Here is a 20,266-nt window from a genome sequence, read left to right on the forward strand (position 1 = left end):
CACTCCATTTCAACAGAATATGCAGTTTCATAAGTCGATGAAGTTCAGCAAATATATTTGATTATATTAATGGGAAACCAAAGAAACTGTGACTATATTACTTATCACATAATGTTTGATTTCCATTTTGACTATGATTATAAAAAAAATAAAGCAGGGGAACTTATAATAAAACAGATTTAAGTTTACGCTAAAGAATACACGTGTATGGGTGTACCTTGCAACATTAACATATAAATCAGCCTTACCCAGATTATTAATTGAGTTATATTGGAAGTGAACATCAAGGAGAAAATTAACTACAACGGAGTTTAGGCTTCGTCTCACTACAAATTTCATTAACCGGGGCAAGAAGCATGCTTCTCTAGATGTTCTGTAAATAATTGATTTATTTTGTAATTAGGCCCGATAAGAAAAACCCCATCCGGAGTCCCAGCAGGGTGACTCGGTATGCCTATGGCAGGTCTGAAGAGAAATTTCCAATATAGATATACAGGGTGTTTTATTAAAAATTCGGTACGATGTAAAATATGATGTAAGAGAAAAATATGAACTCGAAGCTTACAGGGTTTTATGTTGTAACAAACGCGTTAGAATTTATTGATTAGTTTTTGGAACGTTCAGGCAACAAATACTGAAAATAAGGGATTTCGAGTAGGTTTAGAGTCGCCTGATAAAATCATATGTCTAGTAAACTTTTGCGTCATCAGAGTAACAAATTCACAAAACTTATCCGTAGCTGGCAATTAGAAGTCCATGGTACAATTTAGAAAACATATTGAATAAGTAGACTTACAAAGATCAAAGTAAAAATATATTGTGTATTCCTTCATAAAAATTATATGACCTTTAGCGGAATATTATATGAAAATGTAAGCAAAACTATTTGAATTTCAACGATATTTCTATTAATTTATCACGTCTGCCTGATAATGGAAAAGTGTCATTGTATTTTTTCCCTTTTTTACGATCGTTACCAATTTTATTTCAACAGTGACAAAGTTACTTTCCCAACAAAGGGCGGCAAAATTCCTTTGACGTGGTTCCACGGAAAACATGCTATTGTATCTGGAATTTTATGCAGCGAAAAGTTTTTCTTATTAAAATATTTAGTGCAAAATCACCTATGTTCAATAATTTTTAATTTTATTAACGGAAAGTTTAAAGTTTAAAGTGACAAATGACCATTTTACTGACGATATTGTTCTAATTTTGACACATATAAATGCTTGTTGGTCGCAGTTATATTTTATTAATATAACTCCACAAATTTATTAAAATCCAATAATTTATTTTCAAGGTACATATTGCTGTCAGCATTAAAATGGTTTATCTATATTTATGACGTTGATTCTGCAATTTTAGACGTCAGTTATTATTATTAATGTGCGTATTTTACGGCCTGCAGATGCATTGCACCAGTTGAGTGCATGTGGAGGAACGCAAGGGAATATTGACTGCGAGGTAATGTTTAATTCATTGCTTCTGTGTCGTTGTTTAATAAATTATTCTCCGTAAAGAGTTGACTCGGGGTAAAATATCGATCCGATTGGTCGTTACTGCTCTTCTTGACAGATAAAAAGAGTGGGAGATGAGAAAATCAAAACGATTAAGCAAACGATTAACAAAAGTTGTAACCAAACTGAAGCAGGAGATAGAAAAAGCAAAGTCTTATTGTATAGAAAAACGTGCGCTGCTAAAAAACGTATTTTTGTAAGTTCCAAGGGGTTTTAAAAAATATTGAGGAATATCTTTCTAAAAACCCCATAAAGTCGTTCAAAACGAAGAGATTTACGCTTACTTCAATGGTAGTCAAGATCTTTGAAAATTACGCCTTTCATCTACTGTCCTTCGACAGTAGACAGTCGACAGCAGAGGCGGATTGGCCATGCGGGAACTCGGGAGGTTTCCCGATAGGCCGCGGTCATTTTGGGCCAGTCCGGGCTGTAGAAAGATGAAAAATATTTTTCTTTCAAAAAACGGGCCGCTTGATGAATGTTTCCCGGGCCTGTTCATCTAGCCAGTCCGCCTCTGGTCGACAGTTTTAATATTGTTCCAATATGGGCATTTTACGAAAATATAAAAACAAAAATTTCCGTAGGAAATGGTTTATCCAAATCACTATAGAAAATTATCTTTAACATATTTTTTTTTACATTTCGTGCATTATTTGTATCTAAAAAATAGGGTCAAAATGAACTATGACGTTCAAGCAATCCGGTATAGTTCATAGGAAAAATTGTGTAGAGAATTGAATTTCCCATCGAAATGGCTTGTTTAAAAAATTAAAAAAAAATTTTTATGTAAAATATCGTTAATAAACAACTTTTAAAAAAGCAAAATATTTGATTTTTTTTTACTTTTTTGACTGAAATACTAGATGAGATTCCCTTCAAAATGATGCGTTTTCAAAAGTTTTTGGACTAATATTGACCGAGTTATAACCGGTCAAACTTAAATATTTTTATATTTTCGTCGTTTTTAACATAATAATGATTATAATTCTTATTATTTTTACAACGAATTGGTTCTTTACTTAATACTTTATTGGTTAATAATAAATAAAGATTTTCACAATTATTTTTTTTTCAAATTGTTTATTAACGATTTTTTGCGTAAAATTTTCCTTTTAAATTTTTTAAATAAGCCATTTCGTTGGGAAATTCAATTCTCTACAAAATTTTTCCTATGAACTATAGCGAAATTTTGCTTCGTTTTGGAGCTACAATTAAAAAACTGAAAGGGGTGCATTTTCATAGTTCCTTTTAAAATCCTATAATCAAAGTTCGAAGTCTGTATCTTCAAGGGTCTTAAATGACGATGGTCATGATCAAAGATTGTGTTCGTGATGTCTCTCTATATTTTGTTAATTTTTCTGAGAGGAATAACCACTCCTTAAAGGTTTTCAACATCGCTCCTTGTTTTTGTTAAACAAAATCTCTTGTACTATTTTTTGTATTGCTGCTATTTCTTCATACCTATTTAATACTTCACATCACTTCAAATATACAGGATGTTCAGTTACTAACTGGCAAGCCAGACGTCACCAATTTTCTATCATAGAAATTAAAAGTAGTTTCGATAAAGTTTTCTCGAAAAATGTCGAGATTCAGGGTATCCCAACAATATTCCATTCCAGAGAAAATTTGATTTCAATTTTCTACTGCAGTTATCAGTTATTGGAAGATAAGTATTTTGATGCAATCTATAGTTTAAATGAACACTATTATTTTGGTGCTAACTTTTAAATAGTAGTAAATTGATTTAAATCATGAAAAATCATCAATACAGGTGCAAATTTTACAAAAAGAAATGTTTGAGTAAATAAGACGCGCCAAAATATTCAACTGATAGGTGAAAAAAAAAATTGAAATCTATTTTGCCTGGAATCAATCATTTGCTGCTTTACACAGTGGTGTAACATTTTTTTTTTTTTTTTGTAAAAGGGGCCCAACTTCAACCGAATCTGTTATCTCGAAAGCGGAGCATTTTCTGATAAAAATTTTGTTTGAACTACCTCTTTAATTTTTTTTGTGGAATGTATTGCTAATGTTTGACCAACTTGTAACTGTATATGCTGGACATTAGGTAAATGCAAAGGAAAGGCATTTCCCCGTTCCCGTTTCGGTAACAGATTACATTTTAGTTCATTTAAGTCAGCTTCGGCGCAACCCGTCCGAACAACTTCCGCGCGATAGCGTCGCGGAAAATCAGATTTCTATGGCACCATCTGCATAGTGGGGGAGCACATTAAACAAACAACAGTAAACAGTAAAATATCATAGAGGAAGGAAATAGCAGATGTCGTGCTCGTGCATAGAGGCGAATAATTAATGCAGACGTCAGCTGTTGCTCCGCTGACACCATTAATGCAGCGTCTCGCTGGCTGCAGTCGGCTAGACTCAACGTTTTCTTCCGAAATCGTCGGCTGTAATGAGATAAATCCAGACAAGTGTCTCTTACAAAGCAAAACTCCCAGGCGCCGCACGTATTCCCCTTATTATTTAATAAACGGGGTCGATCAAGTCTCGTCTTGATCGAGTTTGGTTAATGAGACGCGAGGCCGACTGTATCAAGGCTTAATAGTTTTAGGTCGGTCATTTATTATGAGCGACACACTGAATATAAATGAGATATGAGTTATCGTACATAGAATTTCACTGTATCTGCTTCGGTGTATGCAACGAAACGCCACACCCCCAGATTCAGCGTCCAGTGTGATCGAACGTCAGCTCAGTTCAATGACCAGTGCATGTTGTACGCTCCAAATGAAATTTTTGTTGTTTGATAAAATTTTCACCAATCTTTCTAATGAAAATGTCTTGTGCAGATGCAACATTTGCCTTTTTGAACTGCAGTAAAATATTAAAGGGATTCCAGGGAACAGAGTAAGAAAAGTTTCTTACGTTTTGTCTTACTTGTCGCTTTAAGTTATCCCACGAACGCAGCTTGACAAATTGTACCTTAAACAACGTTTTACTGCTATTAACAGATTCCTCGCAAGAATTTCGTAATTATCACGCAATACCGAACCTACTAAATCCCCAAACGCGCTTCAGGTGTACATTTCCTTACGGCGTGGCCCCGAAATACGACCCAAGCCTCGCGTTCAAGACTTTGCTGCGCATGACGCACTGTAGCAGATTAAACCCATTCCTACGGAATTGCTCATAAAATGATCCGAATTAAAACATTAATCCGGGAGGGCGGGTGCTGTTCGTTTTGCTTTGCAAGATCAAATTACGAACTGCGTCAGTTGGAGAGGGGCGGCAATCGGCCGCCTCCTATCAAAGGAAACGTATAACAGTCTAATACATATTTTACGATACCTGATAAGTTCGAATATTTCTGGCTTCTCCCGTTCGCGCTGCTTCATGCGGTCCTTCATGGCGGTAATGATGCTGTTAGCTTTATCTTCGGCGCCGTGCTTTGAACTTTTTTCCGCCGCCCCTGGAACAGGAAGAAGAGAGGTTGTAAATGACAGGGCCGAGAGGGAGAGTCGTAACACATTTGTTATTAGAAATCCTTCTTTGATGTGTACACTGAGAAAACTATTATACACTACTGAAAAAAGTTAAAGGGACAGAAATTTTTTTTAGTGGTTTTCGAAAGGGTGTATTTCAATGAAAAATAGTCGTGTCGAGATAAACAAAAAACATTTTGAAGCTTAAGTCACTAGTTTCACGATCTTTAGACAAAAATTCTTTTGAGTTACGGTTATCGAGGAATAAAAAAAATACCTCGAAAAAAAAGGACTGAACATTTTTTGTTTTAACTCAATCAATACGGATGATCAGTGAGTTTATTTATTCAGCTTCAATTTGATTTGTAAAAATGTTTTAAAATTTTTTGATGATTAAAGACTAGTGTTATTTTTTAAACACCATCGATGCGATATCTCGGCAACCAATAGTCGCACGGGGACCTTTCACAAATCAAATTGAAGCTGAATAAATAAGCTAACAGACCTCCATATTGACTGAGTTTGAAAAAATTTTCCTGAGTCCATGGACAGTCCCAAAAAAAGAAAAAAAATTGGAAATTTCTTTTCTCGAAGTATTTCTTTCGATTGCTGGATAACCGTAGCTCAAAAAATGTTTTGTCTAAATATCTTGAATATAGAGACATAGATTCAATTCATTTAATTCGATATGATTTTTTTCAATGAGATCAGCCTTTCGAAAATTTATGAAAATTCTTAATTTTTTTCCAATAGTGTACAATATTAACTTAACCTGTAAGTTTAAGAATGATTAAATTTATATTAATTGTTTACCATCTGCGAACAAAAACTTTTTTAATTTTTACTTTTATAATGCCCATTACAAGACTGTTTAATATTAAACTTCATAAATGGTGAACCTTTTAAATACCAGACTGTGTTAAGACAACTTTTTGGGGAATTTACGGATGGTAAACATTTAAATTGTTTATTTTAATATTAATATGCCTTCATCAGTTACCAGCAAACTTATTAAACTAGTTAAAAAGGAAACGAACCCATTTAACTTTAACAGTCAGTTAGTTTGATGTGAAACAGACTTATTTACCTTGTGCGTTGTTTTCATGCGCAGACTAAAATAAAGTTTGCAACGGAAAGCGCAGGTCCAGTGCCTACAAACTACCGAAGCAAGCTCACACAAGCTTGTCCATATCTATTAAATGTAACTAAACGAACAGCAATTAAAGTTATACAGGGTGTTTCATAATATATACGCAGGACTTCAGGATGTGATAGCTCGTCCAAAAATTTGAAAAAAAGTTTGTATTAACTTACCCTCTAAAGGGCACAATTTTCGAGATACAGGGTGTTAAAATTGTAAAAAAAATTTTGTTTTTTGCGAATATCTCCGGAACCGTTTAGTGTACAGAAAACAGCTTTTTTAAGCATTTACTACTCATAATAAGCTATGTTCTGTGCGAGAAAAAATTTTTTTCAAAGTCATAATTGGTGAAGATTTTGAAGGGGAAGTGGGTGTTTTTCTCCCCAACTTCTACGCCACTGGAAAAAGTACGGTTTTGAGACCATTTGAACCGCCAATATTTTCTACACAAAAAAGTACTTTTGGTCATAAGCTCTAAAGTTGGCCGTTTTCGAGAAAAATCTACTTTTATGTTGAAAAACATGGTCAATTTTTTGAAATAAAATTTTTTTACTAATTAAACAAAATTTATTTAATCGTTAGAACAAGTACCCAAACGTTAACTTCATAGTTGCAAAATTAAAAAAAAACAAATCGTATACAGTTAAATTAAATGTTGGAAATGTCCTCCGTTAGCTTCAATGCACGCAGCAATTCTTCGACGCATTGACTGTCTAACACGCAAGAAAATTTCCGGAGTGTTCCGAATTATGTCGCAAGATGCAACAATGCGTTCTCTTAATTGATCAACATTTTCAACTGGAGTAGCGTAGACTAGGGTTTTGAGATGGCCCCAAAAGAAAAAATCTAAACAATTAAGTTCGGGAGATCGCGGGGGCCAAGGGTGGGGACCTCCTCGACCGATCCAACGGTCTTGGTATTCGTCGTCCAAGTATTGGCGAGCAACCAAACTAAAGTGGGCCGGAGCTCCATCATGCATAAAGTACATGTTTTGTCTTACTTGAAGCGGTACATCTTCCAGCAGTTCCGGCAGTACTTCTTCTAGAAATTGTCGATAATCTGCACCGTTTAATCTGTTCGGTAAAAAATGTGGGCCTATCAAATGATCACCGACGATGCCAGCCCAAACATTCACGGAAAATTGTTGCTGATGATTGCCTTCTGCAATTTCATGTGGATTTTCTTCAGCCCATATGTGGTTATTGTGAAAATTGAAAATACCATCTCTCGAGAAAGATGCTTCATCGGTAAACATAACTTCGGCTCCAAACTGAGGATTTTGAGCTATTTTGTCTTGCATCCATCTACAAAAAGCCAATCTTGGCGGAAAATCTCTTGGCAATAAGGCTTGTACTCTTTGGATATGGTAGGGATACAAAAGTTGTCTTTTCAAAATTCTCCAAACCGTCGAGTGAGGTATGTTTAAGTTGTGAGCAATTTTTCTGGTACTTGTGATCGGATTTTCTTCAATTTCGTTGAGGACAGCCTCTTCTACTTGGGCATTTGCAGCTTCCATAGGCCGCCCATTATCAGCAGTATTCTTTTTAAAACTTCCATTTTCCCATAGTCGTTGGTGAATGCGTTGAAACAAGTTATGATGTGGTACTTGGCGATCACGATGTCTTTCTTGATACAACCGCCTTGCTTCTGCCGAATTACCGCTCGCCATTCCGTAAAGGTAATGCATTTCGCACATTTCAGCGTTTGTGTAATTCATTTTTACTTTTGTAATACAAATTGACTTTTCGCAGGTACAAACTAATTGTTATTTTGACAGGAGGTAGCTTTCGTTTTAAAATTTAAAGCCTACTTGATAAAAAAAATTATAATACATTTAGTAAAATAAAAATTTTATTTCAAAAAATTGACCATGTTTTTCAACATAAAAGTAGATTTTTCTCGAAAACGGTCAACTTTAGAGCTTATGACCAAGAGTACTTTTTTTGTGTAGAAAACATTGGCGGTTCAAATGGGCGTCTCAAAACCGTACTTTTTCCAGTGGCGTAGAAGTTGGGGAGAAAAACACCCACTTCCCCTTCAAAATCTTCACCAATTATGACTTTGAAAAAAATTTTTTCTCGCACAGAACATAGCTTATTATGAGTAGTAAATGCTTACAAAAGCTGTTTTCTGTACGATAAACGGTTCCGGAGATATTCGCAAAAAACGAATTTTTTTTTACAATTTCAACACCCTGTATCTCGAAAATTGTGCATTTTAGAGGGTAAGTTAATACAAACTTTTTTTCAAATTTTTGGACGAGCTATCACATCCTGAAGTTCTGCGCATATATTATGAAACACCCTGTATAGTTATTATATTTTGTCGAGTGAAGTGTTTCTGTTATCGTTTCTATAGACCTTTTAGTAGTAACGCCAAAAAATAGTCAACTCCATAGTACACATTGTCATGAGGAATTTCTCAGTATTTTTACTAGATCGATTTTCGACTTATGTACTTTGGACATAAATGCCAAAAAATGACTTTTTTGTCATGATCTTAAATATATTCTGACATTATTAGAAATATTTAAGAAGTTTCAAACCACAAGTGGCAAACTAAAAGAATAAAAGCATTCTAACGCAGATTTTCTAAAAAATGGAGTTAGTTTGAAACTCAAATTTACTTTTTATTATAAAGAAATTTGTAATTTGCCGCTTTTAAAGAAGTAAATTACAAATTTCTTTATACCAAAAAGTTATTTGAGTTTCAAACTAACTCCATTTTATAGAACATCTGCGTTAGAATGGAGGAAAGTTTGTTATTTGTGCACTGATTCATATCTAGATAAACTGTGTAATAAAATCTATAAAAATGTCTTTGTTATATTACCCTCTTAATAGGATTTTTATGACATCGATCGTGCTCACGCCTTTAGAAATCATCGATGGCAATTGCGAGGCAAGTGGGGAACTGTACGGCACCGGATGAAAATATCAAATTTGCATACGTTAGGAGCGCGCTGCGCTTTTTGCAGATTGAAAATTTAAATAAGTCCCGCAGCCGTCAGATCTTTTAACTGCTTGTGTAAGCAATAATTTAAAATTCAAATATACTAAGCACTTAGCACATTAATGAAGGCGTTATGGCGAGCCCTGACTCTAAAATCCCGATTTTAGATTAAACCGTCTCGGTTTGGAAGTCACCGCTCGTCTAATCTCGTCGCGACGAGCAATAATAACAGAAAAAAAGGGGTGACGTACACAAGGGCATGAACACCCCTTTTTCCACCCAATACAATAAATAAATGGGTAAAAGAAACGTGCAATGAAATTCACCTTAAGGCCCTACTTTGGGAGCTTGTATCTCTTCAAAGACGCAAGTTGCTATTCTGCGAGTTGCTATACAAACTTCGACAGGATATTTGAAGAGGTAATAAATCGAACTAGAATATTTTTGTGATGCCTACTGACTTACCACAATAACAGAAAGAAACATTTTTGGGACCGCTGATGACTGTACATAAGGTTCATCAGCGGTTCCATATGTTACCACCATATCTATTAATTCATTGTTATTCTATTAATAGGCCATTTTAATATAAGAAAATACAATCAAAAGTAAAAGTTCAGAAAAATAAATGGCTTCGTTTAAATTTCTGTTCAAATAATTTTCCTAAAACTAAAGTAGAACTGATATGTGTAATCTAAAATTGAACTAGCAGAACTGTTTCTTACAAAAAAAAAGAGAGAATAATGCTGAAGACCAGCGATCACAACTACCCACTTCTTTTTATGAAGGGAACGCTTCCAGAGGTTCCCAATAAGTTTTAGTAATTTTGATTTCTAATAAACTTAGCACCGTTTTGCAATTTCAACGGTTGTTATAATTGAAATTGCTTATCATCAGTGCATTATACTTAGGTACAATTAAAAATTCCATTCAAAATTACTTATCCTTCTGAAATAGTAACACAATAATTGAAATAAAAAAATTAGCTGTAATTGTATCACTTTATGAAAAATAGAGCTTTCATCTTATCAAAGCGAGATATTTCCCACGTTTTATATTAAGCATAAAATTATTAAAACTTCTCCAAAAGCACTTGTCAACGCACGAATTATTAAACACTTGTACTCGTAAGTACTGGGTTTAATTTATGTGGGGTCTTCCTATGGAATGTCATTGATTAGCAAAATTAAAGGCATCTTTTATAAGGCCTTTAGGCTCGTATTCGATGTTTACCCTCGGCGTTTACAAAGAAAATATTTATATTAAATTTCAGATGGTACCTAGAAACCTTTGACAATCCAGCAGCTATAAAGTGGTGATAATTGATGTTTCAGATTTCATTACAACGCAAAATCGTAAATAATATAGCTATACCCTCTTATCGATAAAAAATGACTTATGCAGCTTTTCATTCTGAAGATATATGAAATTAAAAACTGAAGGAAATAATTGTAATTGCTTTATAAAGAAGATATAATCGAGCAATTAATTTTAAATTAACAGTTCTTTGTACGTATTGACATTTATATCTCGTAAAATGCACTATACGTCATCCAATACTGATTGGAAGTTTCAAGGACACATATGAGTCGCTGTTCCATGATCTACACCAACATCAGCTGCTTCCCATGTGGGGCAATGACTTCACAGACTTAGCATCGGCTATTAGGATACAAAAAATAGAAATAATAACCACAAACTAGTCGTCAATTGACTAACAAACAATTTTACATACAATATTTTCCGGTTCTAATATATCACTCGGTATATTGAAAACCAGTTTAATTCATTGGGATCTTGAGAGAGATTAAAAGCTGTGAAAAAACTGTCCGGTCTAGGAAGCAGTGGAGTACAAAGTGGTTATTTATGACGAACGTTGAAGGGATGTAATAACAATAACGTTATGTTAGTGATTGATTAGTTGGCCATGATATGCCATCAATGGTGTTGGTAACCTTATTTCCCACTTGAGGGAAGAATACAATGTACGCTGTTGAAAAATAAAAATGTTTTATGCTTTAGGTGTGTCATTTGGTAGTATATATTTTAGGTAAAAAAAAAATTAAATAGTATGTTCTTTTTGCAATGTGTAAGTTAATGCGAGTCTATTAAGTATTCGGCAAGGAATTTAAATAACCAGATTTATTTCCTGATCGTAGTAGATTCAAGGTAGATTTGTTTGCAAGGGAATAAAGACATATAGACAGTGTTTACATGCAGAGGGTTTCTTAATGGTAGGAGAATACATCAATAATAAGCAGTTTCAATGATCAAAATAGCTGCTAAACAGTTCTTAAAATTAATAATCAATGCTCGTGGTTGAGATTTTATAGATAACAAAAGCTTTGCAACTATAAAACAACAAATAATACTATGCGTGTCTTTTCCGTTTCAATAATGTTTACAGAATCGTAGGGAAGGCAACGGATGATATTCTCCAGGAGAGTAATGACTTGAATGTAAAGACAAACTGGTTTTGTATTGATTTCCGTTCGCTTCGTACCGTTTCCTTTCCTTCGTTCCGCCCCTTCGTACGAATTTCAAAGAACATAATTTACTAAGCAGATCCAACAACGACAGCGTCTGCTACTTCGAACCAGACCGATCCATATTACCTCTTTTTGTAGTTACCCTGAATTAGTCAACACTTTTGACAGTTTATAATTTATTGGAGCTGCGTTTCCAAAAGATTTTTTTCTTCTACCGTAGAACAATTGGTCCTAAATAGGGTAGACGACGAAAACCACCACAGTTATTTTCATTAAGATGAGATGCTCAATAGAGTAGACAAATATCTAGAAGTAAAGTGTGAAGCTTTCACAATGACAAAATTTCATACCAGTTATGTGGGAAAATTCGAGCCAAAGAGTAACGTCAATGTTAGTGTGACTGGCTATCACGAGTTCCGTCTGTATATAATAGGGATAGCTACGTAGGATAGGGTATGCTAGAAGGGATCAAAGGTACATACGATTCTAGGAACGTGAAATGACCATTTAATCTCAAAGTACAAATTAAAAAAATCTAAAAAGGAAGGATTGGATGAAAATTCGTCTTCTAAATCCAATATAGTTTGGTATACGAATGACTCAAAGAAAGACATAGGGTCGAAGGTGGATCATATGAGGTTAAAGAAAGGTTTTAAGGTCTCCTTAGTCTGAAGCTGTTTGCCCCAGTCTATCAGGTGGAAGTGATGGTTAGTGCAACTGAGTCCATAAGGAGAAACGAATCGTTATTTAGTTCCATGCATATATGCAAGTAGTATGGAGTTTGCTGAACCTAGGAAGTCAAAACTTCGGTATCAAGGAAATGCTTATGAGATAGCTGAATCATGCTCATATATAATCAGTCCTACAAGGTCCTGAACTGTGATATTGCTGGCATTATCAAGACACACGTAGAAGAAAGAGATGACAAGAAACTCTCATAGAAGTGGCCCAAGAAATACTTAAAAACCATTGCAGTAGTTGATGCACCTGGAAAACAAATTTTATGTCGCTAATATGTTTCAAAAAGCATTATGTGCATTTTTTGCATTAACAACAACTTCAGTGAATTTTTCTGAAAACTTAAAAGAGAAGTCTTCTTTTGCTTCACTTTTACGTTTGAAATTATATATTAGCTTACAAATATATATATATATATATTTTTGTAAGTAATATATAAATTTTAGAGAATTTACATTTCAAATTATTGACCAAACAATCACCCTTTACTTTAATATTTCTCCTGAATAACAAGGGTCTCTGAAACTACCAATACCAAGATTTTATTTAAATATACAGCGACTTAAGGTTTAAAAAGAGGGTTTTGGATACGGCTTATAAATTGCTACAATAAAATACAAATGTTTTACGTAGGGCAGGATTAAAGTACCGCAGCCTTTAGATCCTCCATATCAATCACATTAAAAATGAATGTTGGTAAACATACTGAGTGCTTAGCGACAAATTGAAAATATATCGATCGAAACCTGTCTGATGAATTAATAATATTTCCCGGTTTTTTCGTGTTGTGTGCATACGTACATTTCTAATTAGAAGACCTGTCAACAAGTACTGGAGGGCGCGTAGCGAGTATTAAAATTATTGGGTAAAACATATTAGAAAACTCCCTCGTCTGCACCTTGAAACATTTTTTTATCATTATATGTTCGTTTGTTTCTGAGCAATTACCAAACACAATTTTATTTTCTTTAACATCAACACCCTGTAACTTCTGTACTAACTTTTTTCAATAATGTATGTTTGCTGCGTATCACCCTACATATTTAGCTCCTCTGATCTGACAACCGGTGAACAACCTCAAATTATGAGGATATTTGGAGAGTAAGAAATTCATGTGCGAAAACACGAATGGTAGAAATATTTCTTGCAAATAGAATATTTTTTAACACCTACTGACATCACACCGATACGTTGAACACTTTTTTGGGACCGCTGACTCCACCGGTAGCTGCACTTTTGCATACGATTGTTGGTGCACACTTATTTGAAAATTCCTCGACATAAAGATGTGCAATCGTCATCTTACAGTAAAGTTTCGATACATTACCGTCACATCTATTAATTCATTCACGCACAAATCAAGGACGATTCCAGAAGTTCTCAATAAGTTTTAACAGTTTTGATTAATTTTAACATCCATCGCTTTGCTGTTTCAATGATGTTGAGCCTTGCATAGCTTGAACATGTTTATTATAGTTTAGGGAACAAGACTTACGGTAAAGTTCATAATACTCATGGCTTACTTAAGACAAAAGGAGATCATTGTTTGTATTTCTTCAGAAAGGAGGGACGTTTTAAAACACGATGTTAAACGACCTTAATAAACTTCACTGCCATCGCTCGGGTATAAGACAAATGTTCAGTTAAGTAGGTTGAAAACAACGGGAAGAATAATTTACTATTAGCGAATAGTAATTACAAGCGTTGTGAAGTTTCGCATACAATAAAGTACCCCGTTTAGTCAAACGCGTAAGACAGAAATAACATAAACAGGCAATACGTCTACATAATTTATCTCTTCTGGTCTACAAGATACATCTACAAGTATTTTGTGAGAGAAAAAACAAATGAGAACAGTTGTTGTAGAAAGGTTGGCAGCACTTTAGATTTAGGCTTCTAAGATCAAAATGAGACGATTTAGTTCAACATTTGAGACATGAAATAGTGAATTTGTGCATGGTACACGTTCTTGTTTATTTAAGTGCAACATATACTTGAATATGTGTAATGTTTCCCACCAAAAATGATGTTTCAATGTTTAACTTTAGCAGTTTCCTATAAAAGTTGTAGTAATCGGAAAAGTTAACTCTATAAAAGCTGTTTAGGTCATTAGAAACTAGCAGTTGGTGACCTTGGGTTTAACCTTGAAAGTCACTTTAATAAAAATCACTAGAATCGGCTTCAAGATGATATTACTTTAAAAAACAAGAGTTAAATTTAATATAACCTTGACAAAATCAAATCCAAGGTTACCAGATGGTAGTGCGCAATGACCCAAACAACTTTTGTAAAAGCATTTTCCCGATACCTTGCTTTCCTGACGATATACCAACTTGAGATGTTCGAGAGGTGGGTCTAACCTTCAAATGAACGTTAAATTTCTCCCTTTTTCAGAATCCGGGGTCAGAAATTGTATTGCCACCAAAAAAACAAGAGGTGACCTTCAAATAACCTTCCCTGAACATGAGCTAAATGGACGCCAGACTTGGGTTCAGCGACTCCAAAAACTTATGGGTATGGTAGTCTAGCCTATCGTACACATTGAACTTTGTTTTTGCCATAGGACTAAAATTAACTGTACATTCATGGGCGGAGCTATCTCAGACGCAAACTTATTTGTGTCGGTCTGAGGTATTACATAAATTATTGCACAAAATTGTGCCGTGAAGCCGGCGGGGCATAATAAATCTAAAACTACCCGCCTGTACGGCGAAATAAGCGTCAAAACGGGCCTAAATTAAATTTTAACCCTTAAAACTATCAAGAGGGGCGCCTTTTGTACTTACTCTGCAGGCAATCGGCGTTGAGGAGGTCCTTGCACTTCTCGTGGCACTTAACACCGCACTCTGTACACCTGACCCCCTGTCGGGCGATGCCCCATAGCAGGCCCTCGCACTCGTAGCAGTACGTGGGCGAGGTGGCGGTCCAGGGCACGAAGTTGTGGGGGGTAGTGCTGCTGATGGGGTAGATTAGGGCCTGCAGGGTCTTCTTGTACACGTGCATTTTCTGGACAGAGAGATACATCATTAGTTGCCGGGTTGTTGCTCGTTTCTCAATATTTTTTTAATTTTAAATTTGATGTTCTAGTAACCAACTTAGTGAAACTGTGTTTGCCAGGGTGGAGAAATGGTTACACAGTTCCTCCTTAAAGTACAGATATTTATGAGTATTTAAAAAAAAAAATTGCTACGATTGGATGAAAATTCTTTTGTAACAAGAATTTTGTCCAAAAAATCCCACTGTGCGCCGCGATAAGTTTCTCAAAGGTAGAAACATACCTGATGATGCGATCTATAAGGATCCAGATTGTGGAAGCGATGGCAACGATGCGTAAAACAATTTACGTGTTTCACAATGATACAACGACATAAATCTTATAATTATTGTTCAATTTATTTTGTTATGACAGCTCTACTGATGTCCTATATTATCTATTGTTGTGATCATTGATTGATAAGTTGATATAAAAATTGATCAGTTCTGTCAATTCTTGTACAGCTAATTAATATTTCAAACACTACGCAAATAATATGAAAAATAATTTCTTAAACCTGGACTCTGTAAAAATATGTGTTTGCTTTAGCATTTTATGCAGAACATCCCTTACAATTGGGAATATAGAAAAAAACGCGAGTCACAAAGTAGCATTAACACACGATATTCCAAAAAAAAAATGTATCTAATGTAACAGTTACACAGTAAAAATCTCTCACTAAAAGCAGTTATAATTTACCATTAAATTAACACTCCCCTATTCCTTTACATTCACACATAGCTCTAGGAAGGATTGTTACAAAACCACTAGATTAATTAACTGAAAGAATGATTCATTCAACGGAATTTAATATATTCCAGGAGTACCAGAATTTCGAATCATTGGGGTTCGCTTCGGTCACTGCTAAATTTAGCCGAAATACTTCACTGAGAGTTTTAAAATGTTTGAATTTGATTTTGTGGAGCACGCAAGCACGTCAAAAGGATATGGCATTACAAAAATTTGTAATACTAGTAAATATTTCCACTTCTATTATTTGAATAAATATTAAAAGAGCTCTTTTTTATACGAATTGCTCATGTCCACTACAAATCTCAAATTTACTACTGAACTGTGTAGGTATAAAGATTAATGCATTTTTTTTCACACTGTGGCCAGGCTATCATTAAATATTAACAGAATCATAAGTTACTAGAACATGAACCGAAAATTTATTTATTTTATACACCTAATTAAAATTTTATTATATGCCGGAAATTCCAGTAGTCTGTAGGCATTATATTCAGAATTCTGTTCATAAATGAGTTGTAAAAGTTTTGGCGGCGCAGTAGTTACTAAAAGTATAATATGCATAGGTACTATTGCTTTAAAATTCCCCAGTTGATCTCGTATTCCCTTGAAACTGACAAAATACTTGATTCCTTATTCAAACTGAAAAAAGACAAATATCTTCTAAAGTTTCTGTAGCATCTACATGATCTCATTAAGTATTGCTTCTATCAGTATAATAATATGTAAAAAAAAAGAATTCAGGCAGAGTTTCAGGAGCCATTGCATCAATAGTCGGTTAAGTGATTTTGATTATTTAAAAATCATATTATAATTAAATGTTCTTCAGAAAATACAAGATTTGTAAAGAAAATCATAAATAAATTTAATACGATGTTCTGTATAGCTACTTAAAAATATTTTTTCCAGTATTCCAAACACAATTTTATTTTTGACGGTTGTGTTAAATATTAGTTTTTCTATTTCATAAAAAGCAGCAAATTTTAGTTCAAGAAATAGAAACATATAAATATTTACGAGTATTCCTCTCCATTTATGTTTCTGAAATAGGAAATCTTGTTTTTAATTTTCAAGTGTCTCTTACAAGGGGATTATTATGTTTAATCAAATCTCGGGTATTTTCACAACCTCATTTGACTTCAAAACAGGTGGGTATTGAGAAATTAAACTTTTCTTTTTGTTCCTTCATCAAATATAGGCGAGCGGTTCACCCCTAAAAAGATGCTTCTAAATGAAGGTAACCGACTTAATTTTTAAAACCAAAAAAACCTACAGCATGAAACTTTTTCTATTTTATAGTGTATTTTTCTGATAATTTACATATTTTTTTTTATATTTTTCGGCGTGGTCAGTCAATTGTTATAAACAAAAAAAGTTGTAAAAAAATACTCGCCGAATGGTTTTCCTGGTAAAATGGACCAAAATAAACACATTTTGTACTTTGGCAAAAATTCGAAAAATGCTTCGTTTCCGAGATATTTATAATTTAATGTGAAAAAAGTAATGAAATCGACAAAATTTCGGAATTTTTTTCTCAAAAACCACTGAACAGAGTTTAATTATATAAAAAGTGTCTGCAGAATATCTTCTACTTTAAGATATATTTTTTGGTATAGGTCAATTACTTTATTAAAGGTCTAAAACGAGTAAAAAAAAAAACGTCTACAAATAGTGAAATTGTAACTCTTGATCCATTGACACATGGATGGAAAATCGGTTGTTAGGATTTTAATTATTTCGAAGGAGAAACTGCGTTAGATATGCTTCAAAAATATTTTTGTTCATGTAGTGGAAAATTGTAACTGTTTGTCACTGAACCTGGAATGCTGTACAATCTGTGCGTGCTCAGATGAATATCAGAATGTTGCATCCGAAATTGATGATGAAACGCTTATTTCAACTCCAGACTTGTCGAAAATAATGAAAAACTTATTATTTAAAAATTAAATAAACAATAAATTAATATACTTGTTTATTTTTGAAGGCCGCTAGGTCAATTATTATTATTAGGTTAATTTTACGATTTAANATATAAATATTTACGAGTATTCCTCTCCATTTATGTTTCTGAAATAGGAAATCTTGTTTTTAATTTTCAAATGTCTCTTACAAGGGGATTATCATGTTTAATCAAATCTCGGGTATTTTCACAACCTCATTTGACTTCAAAACAGGTGGGTATTGAGAAATTAAACTTTTCTTTTTGTTCCTTCGTCAAATATAGGCGAGCGGTTCACCCCCAAAAAGATGCTTCTAAATGAAGGTAACCGACTAAATTTTTAAAACAAAAACCTAAGGCATGAAACTTTTTTTATTTTATAAAGTGTATTTTTCTGATAATGTACATATATTTTTTTATATATTTCGGCGTGATCAGTCAATTATAAACAAAAAAGTAGTAAAAAAAATACTCGCCGAACTCGCTTGAAAACAGTAAAATGGACCAAAATAAACACTTTTTGTTCTTTGACAAAAATTCGAAAAATACTTCGTTTCCGAGATATTTACAACTCAATGTGAAAAAAGTAACGAAATCGACAAACTTTCGGACTACTGAACAGCATAATAATCGGCAGATATTCTACTTTAAGATATATATTTTTTTGGTATGGGTCAATCATTTTATTGAAGGTCTAAAGCGAGCGAACTATTTTCAAAGCCATTCGGCGAGTAATTTTCAAACAATTGACTGACCACGCCGAAAAATATTTAAAAAATATGTAAATTATCAGAAAAATACACTATAAAATAAAAAAAGTTTCATGCTGTAGGTTTTTGTTTTAAAAATTTAGTCGGTTCATGCCTTTTNCGAAAATAATGAAAAACTTATTATTTAAAAATTAAATAAACAATAAATTAATATACTTGTTTATTTTTGAAGGCCGCTAGGTCAATTATTATTATTAGGTTAATTTTACGATTTAAAAACTTATTTAGTTTAGTTTTGGTATAATTTTCAAGTCAATTTTAGCCATTTATAAAACCAAAAATCGAATATTTAAATTTTACTGATTACTTGCAAAAACCTTACTCCGACTACAAAACCAAACAAAATGATCTTTTGAACATTTTTACTGTTAACATACATCGATTTAAAAAATTCATAATATTGTTTACTGTGAATATAATCTAATACAAAAAAAAATTAATTTGAAGTGTTATCATAATTTTCTTTAAAGACTTTTTTTTACTCGCTTTAGACCTTCAATAAAATGATTGACCCGTACCAAAAAAAATATATCTTAAAGTAGAAAATCTGCCGATTATTATGCTGTTCAGTAGTCCGAAAGTTTGTCGATTTCGTTACTTTTTTCACATTAAGTTGTAAATATCTCGGAAACGAAGTATTTTTCGAATTTTTGTCAAAGAACAAAAAGTGTTTATTTTGGTACATTTTACAAAACTATTTTCAAAGCCATTCGGAGAGTAACTTTCAAATTGACTGACCACGCCGAAAAATATTTAAAAAATATGTAAATTATCAGAAAAATACACTATAAAATAAAAAAAGTTTCATGCTGTAGGTTTTTGTTTTAAAAATTTAGTCGGTTCATGCCTTTTATATAGGGGTGAACCGCTCGCCTAATACACATTGTTTGTTAGTTGGTTCGCTAGCTTAATTTTGATCCAATAAAAAGTTAAAATTCTTGCGGCGCGTATCTCTGTTATTAATTTCTTGCTGGCCAGGGCCACATCAAAGTTTTGAAAAAAGTTTCGATAACAAAAGTTGTTTGATTTAAACTTTTCCACATTTACACGAAATATGTGTACAAAAACAGGATAGCCTTTTCCATTTTAATTATTTGGGCGTTATTATTTTTGAAAAACAAACTTTATCTAGCTGGCACTTAATTTAATTCTATTTATTCATTTGTACAGTAAATGTCTTATTTTTATATTTACTTTTTGAAATGAGCTTTTATTATCCGATCCAGATGTTGAATAATGTAAAATTTGATAAAATCCATATCGAGCAATGTAACAACGGCGGTCCAGCAACCAGCAATACACAATTCAGTTGGTATCTGGAATTTGACGGTGACGGAGTGTTTTTTGCGTACCACTAGTTCTTCCCCTTCTATCAAAACATCCTGTACATTCACTTTACTGAACTGCTGTGTCTCTTAAAACTTTTACGCAAATTCTAATCGCAAAATTTGCGGACTGGATTTCCAGACATATTCCAAATGGAAATAAAA

At 33.4% G+C, this 20,266-nt stretch overlaps 1 protein-coding gene and 1 long non-coding RNA gene across 2 annotated transcripts in view; one reads left to right on the forward strand and one right to left on the reverse strand.

Moving 5' to 3' along the window:
- Positions 1-14,772, forward strand: part of LOC108910991 — an 82,182-nt gene extending 67,410 nt beyond the window's left edge. The window contains exon 3 of the long non-coding RNA XR_001964491.1: positions 14,678-14,772. This is a non-coding gene — a long non-coding RNA (uncharacterized LOC108910991). The remainder of the gene's footprint in view (positions 1-14,677) is intronic.
- Positions 1-20,266, reverse strand: part of LOC108910349 (protein unc-13 homolog B) — a 465,101-nt gene that overhangs the window by 59,797 nt on the left and 385,038 nt on the right. The window contains exons 16-17 of the mRNA XM_018715183.1: positions 15,070-15,289; positions 4,830-4,950 (exon numbers count right to left, since the gene is read on the reverse strand). Coding sequence (XP_018570699.1) covers positions 4,830-4,950; positions 15,070-15,289 — 341 coding nt within the window. The remainder of the gene's footprint in view (positions 1-4,829; positions 4,951-15,069; positions 15,290-20,266) is intronic.

This window comes from Anoplophora glabripennis, unplaced genomic scaffold (assembly GCF_000390285.2).
Source record: "Anoplophora glabripennis isolate ALB-LARVAE unplaced genomic scaffold, Agla_2.0 scaffold1, whole genome shotgun sequence".
NCBI lineage: Eukaryota > Metazoa > Arthropoda > Insecta > Coleoptera > Cerambycidae > Anoplophora > Anoplophora glabripennis.